The sequence below is a fragment of the Exserohilum turcica genome (genome assembly GCF_000359705.1).
Source record: "Exserohilum turcica Et28A unplaced genomic scaffold SETTUscaffold_6, whole genome shotgun sequence".
In the NCBI taxonomy this organism is placed as follows: Eukaryota; Fungi; Ascomycota; class Dothideomycetes; order Pleosporales; family Pleosporaceae; genus Exserohilum; species Exserohilum turcicum.
In genome coordinates, this window is record NW_007360277.1 from 1,241,622 (window position 1) to 1,252,468 (window position 10,847).

A 10,847-nucleotide genomic window follows, 5' to 3' on the forward strand; every position below is an offset into this window, starting at 1 on the left:
CGCGACACCCAGTTCTTGCCTACAGGTGGAGGAGGTGGATCTTGGCCGCGGGCTGCGAGTAGAGCGTCTGCCATGCGTCGTACATTAATTATATAGGGTGGAAAGCCTCGTTGATTAAGGTCTAGGATCCACTGCACGAGAGACTGCTCTTCAGTAGTTGATAGCTTTCGGTTGACAGAGACTATCTCTGATCGCGGGTGGACACCACGGAGACGCGTCCGGAGAGTAGATTCTAGTACGTCATACGCTCTCGCAAGGGCTCAGATTGATTGGCATGGTTTATTCTAATAGGAGACCATCGCGAGACTTAGTCTACCTTCACGAGATGTCACCTTAGGCCGTGGTTGTTGAGTCATGGTCGTTGGCGCAGATAGAGTTGTGAGGATTTGGTGGGGTGCGCAGCTTACTGGGGTGCGCAGCTTACTAGTGGAACACAGTAATAAGCAGCCTTACTCAGCACTAACAGCGGCTCAAACTGAATATAAATAAAGTTGCCTGTGCTCCGCACAAACCCATCACTTGAGCACTGATTATAAGTTCGACAACTGGGCTCCAGGAGCCGAGCATATGATCACATACGCCATCCAGTTTCCAAAGGCTTATGCAGAAGATAACAAAGGTGAGCGTTGTACATAATGTTCCATGGTCGAGATATTAATTCATTGTATCCTTTTAGGTTTCCTCCGTGTTTTCTACGCAGCTACCATGCCGAGTGGGTAGGCTTACCTAACGGCCGACGCCGCAAAGACGTTACGAAGGAGTTACTTCGTACTCGGCACCTTGTCAGGTGACACTGAATTTTGTTGAATGAAAATAAAAGCTCACGGCCCTACTCATAGAATCAGCGCGTCAGCTAAGAACACACTCCATCTGTCATCAATATCACCTCAATATGTTGGACCAAGTAAAAAGCCGAAATTGGAAACGAGCTCTTCTTTCGACACCGAAGACTTTCCTATTATTGATGAGCATGTTCTGGTGCTCAAGATCTTGACCCGGCTTAAAGTTTGCGCATAGGTACCTGATGTCGCGATTGCAAACTGAACCGCCTACGTACACAAGCGCCTACGACCCGCGCTCAACGGGCAGAATGATACAACAACGTGCCCCCAAATAAACAAAAAACTATCTGTTGGACAGGACCTTTGGCTTGGACGTCTCTGTAACACTATCAACGACGTCAGAGTTGGTATCATGAGCTTATTCAGGAGCAGGCTGACGCGTTGTCAGCGGAGATACACGAATGAAGGTGACCCCCCGAACGTAGGCGTCAACTGGGTATCTCTCTAGCCTAATTCTCATTAAACACACTACAAGACAAAGTGAGAATCATGGACTTGGCTCGTTAACTTGCGTAGTCACTAGACATCTTCTAGCCTAGTTTAAGCTAAATCTATGAGAAGAACGTCTTCGTATCACCAACGCGGACAAATACAATCTAGATAAAACAAGAATACAAACTGGTGTTGCGAAGGAATGCTACATTTACACAAAACGTGGACGAACCTTTCTTATCCCTACTACTACGAGTAGAGAGCTTATTTCTCTTGTTGAGTGCTGCTTCGCTGATAGCCGCGTAATTACTCTTATGATCATGACTAAGACGAAGTTAGCAATGGAGCAGTACGCGGTCGTATTTCTGAACGATTACCTTATTCATGTCACTAAAAACTGCGATGCTAATAACTTCGCGGCCCTGTATTGGGTGAAATACTGAGATAAAGTGATGGAGGGCGCCTCAGGCGCGTGGCAATTCCTCGTTGTTAACAGCCATGGACTTCCCCTCACTGCAAAGTCTTCAATGAACGCCGGAAACAAACATATACCGCTCAACTCCACACAATACTCATAAACCCCAGCCTCTTGAAGTTGGTTATTTTCAGCCTCTGGAATGATATCCTGCCAGGATACTTGACCAAGCCTCTCGGACAAGCGCCACTGATATCGATCGCTCATATTTCCGAGCAACTCTCTTACAGACTCGAGAAAAGGCGTCAATGCCTCGCATGATTGAGGGAGGCTAGTGTACACTAAAAATGATACATACGCTTATTTTGCAAGAGAAATAAATATACTGGTATTACACGATGAGAGCTGATACCACGCTAGAAAGGTAGTATATCAGTGGCTCGCAACGCAGCGGCTTTAGAGTAAGCTCTCTACTGATTCATGCTGCTGAGCACACCTATGCCAAGCTTTTTAGGTATAGCCAGCATGTACTAAATACCATTAGATGTCCAAAATAGGGTGGAAACTGTAGTACGATGTGGGCCAAAGAGGAGAGATTCTTGTCATCGCCCGCGAGCAAAAGTTAAAAGAAGGAAGACTTGTTAAAGCTAAAATCTGAACGGTGTGGACTAATATTCTTGAGTCCTTTGTCACTATATATTTTCTAGAATGTGAACGTCGACCCCCATACAGCGACCAGCCCCTTCCTACACACCCACGCGCCATACTGCGGCGCATCGCTCACCCAGCCAGGTAACCTGCGGCAAGCACTCAAAGACGCACAAGCCGACGCAAGTAAAGATCGTGTGCCCATGTGCCCAAGGACAACGAACTCCGTCTCACGATTTGCACTTGACGCCAGATGCATGGGGCATTACTATTCCGCATGTCCTTAGAGACGGTGCAGGAAATTGGGGATTTTATAAAACAAAAACGTTTGTTAAAAGTTCGGTTGCGTCTTTCTCTCTCTCCCCACTCTCCTTTTCTGTTTGCCCCTCGTTTCACTCGTTGTACTCCCGTGTTATACCCCCCATTTTCCTCAACACTCTTGCTTTTGCACGGGAAAATCCACCGTTAACCCCATGCTTGAACCTCAGCAGGAAGGAAAAAGGGTTACATGTCCTTCTCCCCCCTGGATCATGACACCCGGCTGCACGCAAATCGCTGTATCCCAACGGCCCTTACAACGTCACCACGGGCAAACAACCATGTGTGCATCATACCGCAGATCGAGTCGCTCAGAGGCATTGACAACGCAAAGCAGATTTGCGGCGCTGCAGGGTTATTTCCGGGCTGGTGTCTGGGGCCGGGCGACTTTATAATTGATGTGGGTATTGACTTGGGGGGTGTTTGTGGGAGGGGAATCTTGATGCGAGGTTGTTTTTGGAGGCAATGGGCCGGTTTAATGCTGCGGCGACAAAGTATCATATACCGATATTCGGGGAAGTTTTGTTTGTTTTTCTTAACCTCCTTTCTCAAGTAAGAGTAAGAGAGAGTCTTTTTTTGCTAATACATGATTCGGGGTGTCGGCAGCGGTGTCCTCGGAATCAACCAGATTCCCATGGCGATTCAATCCAGCTTGCGCACTATAGTCGTTGAGTTTGACATCTGGGGCTTTACAAGCTTAATGGAGGGTTCGCTGGAGCAAGGCTGAAAGTATGCAAAGGGGTTTGAGAGCACTCCGAAGCCGAGCTTGACGAATGGAAAGGGGAAGGAGGGAGCTGAGAAGGGGTTAATGGGGAGTAAGATGCCTAGCTGTGTGTAGAGAGAGACAAGTGGGTTGCAACTCCCAACTGAGAGTAATATCACAACATGTTATTGTAGTGGCGCAGCATGTCGGGACGTTGGCACTTGGTGAGATAGCATGCACAAAGATGCGACAGTGAGCATAGCCCCCGAATGTTCCGTGTGCAACATCTCTAAGGTAGTGGCAAACTTTCCGCCTCGCAAGGCAGAGGCGTGTAAGCTAGCGTAGCAGCAGGCGCAATAACAGTAATTGATCCTCTTTTACCCGTAAGGCGCCCGGTCGATCACCGCCCCTTGAGGCTGTGTACGCGCTTGGCAGACTGAACATTGCCAATCAATCCTGGAGTATGACGGAGTGATTTCGAGGAGCGGCTCTTGTTTGTAGGCCTGAAATAGATTTAAAATCGTTTGTATAAGTACGTGTCTCGCTGGTAGCACGGGCAAGAGTATTGACTCTTGCAATAATTTTATGCACCGTTTGGGCAAATACACTAGAGCACCAAGGTGCATAGCAAGACGAGTTATAGTCCGAGGCCATGTCGTTCCCAACAGATATCTCGTCCAACGGTCCCAGTAGCGATTTTCGTCAGTAAATCTTGCTCTCTGGGTCGAACGCACATCGCTGACTGGGATGTAGAAGAAACTTCGGATAAGATGCGAGATGATTTCAGTAAGTAGTTGTCATGAGCGACCCATTCTCAAACACTAACGAAACTTTGTTTAGACAGCGCAGTAGACAACCAACAGAGGACGATTGCGATCGGGGTCGGAGTCGGAGTCGGCGTGTTCGTTCTCTTCGTCGCCATAGCCATGTTTTTGTTTTGGCGACACAGCAAGAAGCGCAAACAGCGACTGAATGAAAATGCGAAGCGGATAAATGAACAGACGCAGTTCGCCGGGCAACCGAATCCTTACCATGCAAATGGACATCCGGCATATGGACAGCAAGCATGGGCACCCAAGGCTGAGATGGACGGACAAGGCAGGTCTGGCCAGTACCAAGAAATGAACGCGCACACGGCAAATTCGCCTTACCAGAGCGGTCAGGTGGTGGAAGCAGAGGCAAAACCGGATGCGCAGGAGATGCCTGCGGGCTACAGGCAATAGCAGCCATGGGATATGCCGACCGGAGGTAGAACGGGTCAGCGAACGGCAACCAAGGACGCGCGTTAGCACGACCATGTGGTTCAGGTGCCACACGTAATGACGGATGACAAGTGCAAATCTCCGACAGCCGAGCGTCCGTCAAGTGTACCAAGGTTGCCATGGTAAAGTACAGGTTCTAGGCGTACGCTATGCGTATATGGTGCACGGGCCACCCCAGCCATCGCCAACCACCACATTTCCAACCTGCAAGTACACAACATGTTAGCGATTAAGGTTCTCTTAAACGAATACCTACTTGGACATTTTTGCAGCGATCAGTCGCAGCACTAACCACCGTTGAATCCGTGTTCGGCACCTTTTCACGACTATCAGCCCGTCAATACACCATCCTGCATCCATCACCACCATGCTTTTCCACATTCAGACTTTGACGATCGCGTCTCTTTTCTCAACGTTAGCCACCAGCCGGCCCTTTGGTCCTGCGGGCTTGCGTCCTATGGTCCCCCGGGGCAAGAGTTATGCGGTGGTCAACGTGGGTGGAGACTCGCCCACGGCGCCTCCACCAGCGACTTCGATAGTCAAGATGACAACGACGGTCGAGGTTGTTCAGCCCGGAAAGACGATCACAAAAGAGGTCACCGCGACCGTCGTCGAGCCATACCCGGTGGCTGCACCTACCTCATGCTCAAACTCAAGCAGCATATCGATGTCGTCAAGTTCGGCCTCGTCTTCGGCTCCTTCTCCTTCAACGCCTTGCACAACGCCTTTGCCAACACCCACCAGTGCCCCGGCGGGGTCACCAGCGCAAAACATATCAACGCCAATCGAGACGCCCAAGCCAATCATCGTTACCGTCACCGTTTCGGAGGATGGCCCTACGCAGTACTACGACAATGGCATGTGGCATACCTACTACGAGATCAAGACGTTCGATGGTGGCGCAGCATCGTAGCCGGCGGCATAGTCGTCATTCATTCATGTGTTTCTTCTTCTCTTTTATGTGGGCGGTAAACTGGTTCACTCGTCTGTTTTCTGTTCCTGGACGGCGTATAATGATGAACGAGTAATGGTCGGATGTATTGTATACAGGCTACCTAGAGCCATGAAGCGGCATGTGGGCGGCGTTTTTGGCGTGACTGCAGCGATAGTACGTAGGTAGCTAGGCGTGTGTTCCGGGCGTTGTGCATGAATGAATCAATGGCTGGGTTCGTCGGAATCGACGGTAGAGAGCATGAACAAGGCAATATGCGTGCAGGCAGCGTGATGGCGGGGAAGGCGGCGATGGCAACAGCGGGCGAGGATGGCGATGGTGATGACGCAGGGCGAAGGAGAAGGGCGCATCGCATCCCTGCTCGCTTGGCAACGGGAACGGTGACCTACGCCCAAGGCGGCGGCGGTGCCTATCCACGACGAAGCTCTCCACCACCCCGGCCGACCCGCTCCTCACGCACACAATGGCGTCGCCGCCCCCCGTCGAAGACCAGGCCCGGCTGCTCGAAGATGCCCTCGCCGTGGTGCGCCAGCAGACGATGCTCATGCGGCGCTGTCTCGAGACGCCGGGCAAGCTGATGGATGCGCTCAAGTGCAGGTACGCGCATGGCTCACGATGATGACGATAATGATGGGGATGACGACGACGACGATGAGGATGACACTGCAGCGCACGGCGCAACTGCTACAGACGAGTGCTAACCACGCCGTGTGCGCAGCTCGACGCTCGTTTCGGAACTGCGCACCAGCAGCCTGGGCCCCAAGCAGTACTACGAGCTGTACATGGCCGTCTTCGATGCCCTCCGCCACCTGGCCGTCTACCTGCGCGAGAACCACCCCGTGAACCACCTGGCCGACCTGTACGAGCTGGTCCAGTATGCCGGCAACATCATCCCCCGCCTCTACCTCATGGTCACCGTCGGCACCGTCTACATGGCCATTGAGGATGCGCCCGTCAAGGAGATCATGAAGGACATGATGGAGATGAGTCGCGGCGTCCAGCACCCCATCCGCGGCCTGTTCCTGCGCTACTATCTCGCCGGCCAGGCCCGCGACCACCTGCCCTCGGGCGACAGCGACGGCCCCGAGGGCAATCTGCAGGACTCCATCAGCTTCATCCTCACCAACTTTGTCGAGATGAACAAGCTGTGGGTGCGCCTGCAGCACCAGGGCCATTCGCGCGAGCGCGAGCAGCGCACCAAGGAGCGCCAGGAGCTGCAGCTGCTCGTCGGCAGCAACCTGGTCCGCCTGAGCCAGCTGGTCGACCTGGACAACTACAAGAAGATCCTGAACCCGCTGCTCGAGCAGATTGTGCAGTGCCGCGATGTCCTGGCCCAGGAGTATCTGCTCGAAGGTATGCCGTCACCCCAAGCCAGCTGAGACTTGGCTAACGAGCACCAGTCGTCACACAGGTCTTCCCCGACGAGTTCCACCTGCACACCCTCGACCAATTCCTCTCTGCTGTCGCACGGCTAAACCCGCATGTCAACATCAAAGCCATTGTCGTCGGCCTCATGGACCGCCTGTCGTCGTATGCGCAAAGAGAGGCCGAGTCAGAAAGCCCAGAACAGCGCCAAAAGACCGAGGAAGAGTCGATAGCACATCTCATGGAGCAGATGCGGATAGCAAAAGAGAAGAAGGCCGCCGAACCGGAGTCTGCGCCAGCCGGGCAGAACGGCGACTCTTCAGAAGGCATAGAAGCGGAGCCGTCTGCGGAAGATGGAGCACAAGATTCGTCAACTCCAGCAGAGGCTCCAGCAGAGAACTCGACAGCCGAGGCGGATGGCGACACTGAAAAGAAACGGGGCATACCGAACAATGTCAAGCTTTTCGAAATATTCAACGAGCAGGTGCAGACGCTGGTCAAGATGCAGCGGTTGCCAATACAAGACACCATTGGACTGCTAGTGTCGCTGGCAAACCTCGCATTGTAGGTTTCTCATTTCTCTTGATTGGCATCCACTAACTTTGACAGGAACATTTACCCTGAACGCCTCGACTATATTGACCAAGTCCTCACATTTGCAAACCAAAAAGTGGCCGAATACCAGAACAGCGCAGATCTCCACTCGCAAGCTACCCAGAGCCAGATTCTCAGTCTCCTTCTCTCGCCAATCAAGACCTACATCTCTCTCTTCACCGCACTCGCATTACCAAACTTCATCCCTCTGCTGCATTCACAACCGTACCCGACCCGAAGAGCTGTGGCTGGTGAGGTCGCAAGAAGTCTGATGCGAAACCAAACTTCGATTGCGACAGTGGAGAATCTCGAAAGCGTGTTAGAGATCTTGAAGGTCCTAATTAGAGAAGGCATACAACAAGCGCAAGGATACCCAGGTGGACCGATCCAAAGAAGGGCCCAAGAAACAGAGGAGACAATAGAAGAGCAGGGCTGGCTCGCGCGGATAGTACACCTCATCCACGGCAAAGACAACGACACACAGTTCAAGGTAGATTCAGCCAACACCCCCTCATCACAACGACTAACACTGCTTGTAGCTCCTGCAGACTGCGCGAAAGGCCTTTGCCGACGGCAACGAGCGTGTCAAGTACACATCCCCAGCCATCATTACAGCATCGCTCAAGCTTGCGAGACAGTACAAGAAGCGCGAGCATTTCGAAGACAACTGGCAATCGCAGTCCTCGGCTCTCTACAAGTTCATGCACAACACCCTATCGACGCTGTACACTCGTGTCACAGGCTCCGCAGATCTCTCCCTCCGTTTGTTCGTTGCCTGTGGCCAGGTCGCAGACCAGAGCGGCTTCGAAGAGGTCGCATACGAATTTTTTGCCCAAGCCTTCACAATCTACGAAGAAGCGATTAGCGATTCAAGAGCACAGTTCCAGGCTGTATGCGTCATTGCAAGCGGCTTGCACACTACGCGAAATTTTGGAAAGGAGAATTACGACACCCTAATCACCAAGTGCGCATTACATGGCAGCAAGTTGCTGAAGAAGCCAGACCAGTGCCGTGCAGTGTACCTTGCAAGTCATCTATGGTGGGCGACTGAGATTCGCGCGCTTGGCGAAGAGGACCCTAAGGATGTGAGTATTTCTGGTTGTCTTATGGCACTAGTACTAACGAATTTAGCTCTACCGCGACGGGAAGCGCGTACTCGAGTGTCTGCAACGAGCACTCCGTGTCGCCGACGCCTGCATGGACGCCGCCGTGTCGGTCGAACTATTCGTCGAGATACTGAACCGATACGTATACTACTTTGACCAAGAGAACGAGGCCGTAAGTCCGCCCATGTTTCCATGTTCACAGCCACCACTAATGAGCACAGGTCACCACCAAATACCTCAACGGACTGATTGAACTCATCCACTCAAATCTTCAGTCCAACGAAAACGCCTCGTCTCTGGAAAACCCACGCAAGCACTTCGAGCGTACACTGGATTACATAGCGAGTCGAGAGTATGAGGGCGTAGTCACAACACCAAAGTAGCAGTAATACGGGCAGAGACATGAGTATGAGTGCATGCGATAGTTGAGCCGCGGGTAAGAAGCGATGGACGTGCCGTAGTTACTTGTATCAATTAACAGGACTAGGGGCGGATGCGGATGGACATGCGGATGGACATGGAGAGGTGGACGTGGACGTGGACGTAAGCAGATAACAAGACGAAACTGTGTACCTTTGTATGCAGCCTCGCGTACAAAACCGCTACGGTTGTAATGAAAAGACGGATACTGTGCACATGCTTTTTTTTGTCGATGCCTTGATCAGTCTCTCATGAGTGATGTACACACACATGTACTTTTCAAAAACCGCACTGTCCGTCCCCTTTTAACATCCCATTCATGTTACCATGGCCCTAGGAGCCATTCTGCATCAGCATTCCCACAGAGGTAGAGGTCGTGATGTATATACAGAGGGGTGACACGAAAAAAACGTCACTCAAAAAGTTGTTATTTTAAAACTTTAATATATAGCTGGAAAAAATAGCTAAAAATAAACGGATTGCAGATCTAAAGCCAAGATCTCCTAGTTTGGCATAGTGGACCCACTATCTGCTTAGTCAGCAGCCCTGAGCGAACAAAAATCCCCAAACTAGAAGCTTGAATAAATCTAAACTAAATATCTAGATTAACGTGGTTCATAAGCGAGCGGACACCCCAAGCGAGCGGACACCTCCCCACCAGCGCGTCAACTTTAACACGTTATCACAGCCTTTTATCACAGTCAATAAACTATTGCAATATACTAAATTAATTATCAGAATCGCTATTATCACTTGCACTATCTATCTCAACTACGCAGGTACGAGCGTTGTGTCCAGTCTGCTTGCAACGCCCGCACCGCCGCTCTCCTCGCACCCTCTTCGACGCACTCTCACCATCACCACGACTGCTACCCGCCTGTTTAGCTAATACTTCTTGTACTTCGCCTACAGTAAGAGTCTCTTCTGTCCGTACGTATCGCCGCTTGCGGCTTTTACGCTTATTTAACTCGTCAAGAGCCGCTCGAAGCGTACCCATTTCCTCCATCATAAGCGTCATTTTATGTGCCATTTGCTGGGCCCCCTTACTCAGCTGCGCGATCTGCTCAGTGAGTGAATTGGCAGAAGATCCACGGCGTTTTCTCACGCTCTCTTGAATGAGACTAATTTGAGACTCAACTTCGCGCGCGTTGCGTGGTGTCTGCGCCTGCCAGGCAGCTACCCGTCGTGGTGATTGACGAGGTGTCTGCACCACTACATCAAGCTTAGATAGCACAGCCTGTGGGTCGTGTGGGACTAGACCAGCACCTCTGAAGCCAGCTTGGATATTCTCCTTCGTGATAGACTGCTCAAAAGCAGCCTTAAAGGCTGGTAGGAAGGTTTCCTTGCTAATATAGTGGGTGCGGTTGCGTGCCAAGCCTGAAACAGCGTCGCCATACTTGCGCTTCAATGGCGAGAAGCAGGCGACGTCAAGGGGCTGCAACAGGTGAGACGAGTGTGGAGGCATGCAGAGAAGAATAATATTCTTCTCCTTGCAAAGATCTTGAAAATCGATGGAGCAGTGGCTCTCATGGCCGTCAATAATAAGTAGTCGATACCCACCTACAGTAGAGCTCTTTGTATGGGTATTAAAGTGCTCTAACTAGGCAAGACTAAGCTAATTATTCGTCCAGCTATTGGGACTAACTTTAAGAACCTAGTTGGCAGGCAAATCCTTAAACCAGACGTTAATAAGCACCTTGCCCGCAAAGACAACAAAGGGTGGTATCCAGCGACCTAATGCGCCCACGCCTTGGATCACAGTAACCCACTCGCGGTTGCCTGGCTGTATC

The 10,847-nt window shown here is 51.4% G+C and overlaps 5 protein-coding genes across 5 annotated transcripts; all 5 read left to right on the forward strand.

Annotated features, from left to right (window-relative positions):
• The first annotated feature begins 584 nt into the window (after positions 1-584).
• On the forward strand, positions 585-1,471 carry SETTUDRAFT_173420 (uncharacterized protein). The gene is made up of 2 exons (XM_008031589.1): positions 585-619; positions 677-1,471. The coding sequence occupies exon 2, from the start codon at positions 808-810 to the stop codon at positions 1,015-1,017; it is 210 nt and encodes a 69-aa protein (XP_008029780.1). The 5' UTR covers positions 585-619; positions 677-807; the 3' UTR covers positions 1,018-1,471.
• A 1,637-nt stretch (positions 1,472-3,108) lies between these two features.
• On the forward strand, positions 3,109-3,382 carry SETTUDRAFT_96162 (uncharacterized protein; the record flags this gene model as incomplete). The annotated part of the gene is made up of 2 exons (XM_008031590.1): positions 3,109-3,179; positions 3,262-3,382. Coding segments are annotated over 2 exons (192 nt in total), but the record flags the coding sequence as incomplete, so codon positions are not given.
• Positions 3,383-4,010: 628 nt separating this feature from the next.
• Positions 4,011-4,581, forward strand: SETTUDRAFT_22725 (uncharacterized protein; the record flags this gene model as incomplete). The annotated part of the gene is made up of 3 exons (XM_008031190.1): positions 4,011-4,059; positions 4,112-4,144; positions 4,199-4,581. The coding sequence occupies 3 exons, from the start codon at positions 4,011-4,013 to the stop codon at positions 4,579-4,581; spliced, it is 465 nt and encodes a 154-aa protein (XP_008029381.1).
• Positions 4,582-4,987: 406 nt separating this feature from the next.
• On the forward strand, positions 4,988-5,533 carry SETTUDRAFT_156438 (uncharacterized protein; the record flags this gene model as incomplete). The annotated part of the gene is made up of 1 exon (XM_008031591.1): positions 4,988-5,533. The coding sequence occupies one exon, from the start codon at positions 4,988-4,990 to the stop codon at positions 5,531-5,533; it is 546 nt and encodes a 181-aa protein (XP_008029782.1).
• Positions 5,534-6,035: 502 nt separating this feature from the next.
• SETTUDRAFT_156439 (uncharacterized protein) lies at positions 6,036-9,020 on the forward strand (the record flags this gene model as incomplete). The annotated part of the gene is made up of 7 exons (XM_008031592.1): positions 6,036-6,169; positions 6,291-6,925; positions 6,973-7,501; positions 7,547-8,021; positions 8,071-8,616; positions 8,663-8,809; positions 8,859-9,020. The coding sequence occupies 7 exons, from the start codon at positions 6,036-6,038 to the stop codon at positions 9,018-9,020; spliced, it is 2,628 nt and encodes an 875-aa protein (XP_008029783.1).
• Between the last annotated feature and the right edge of the window lie 1,827 nt (positions 9,021-10,847).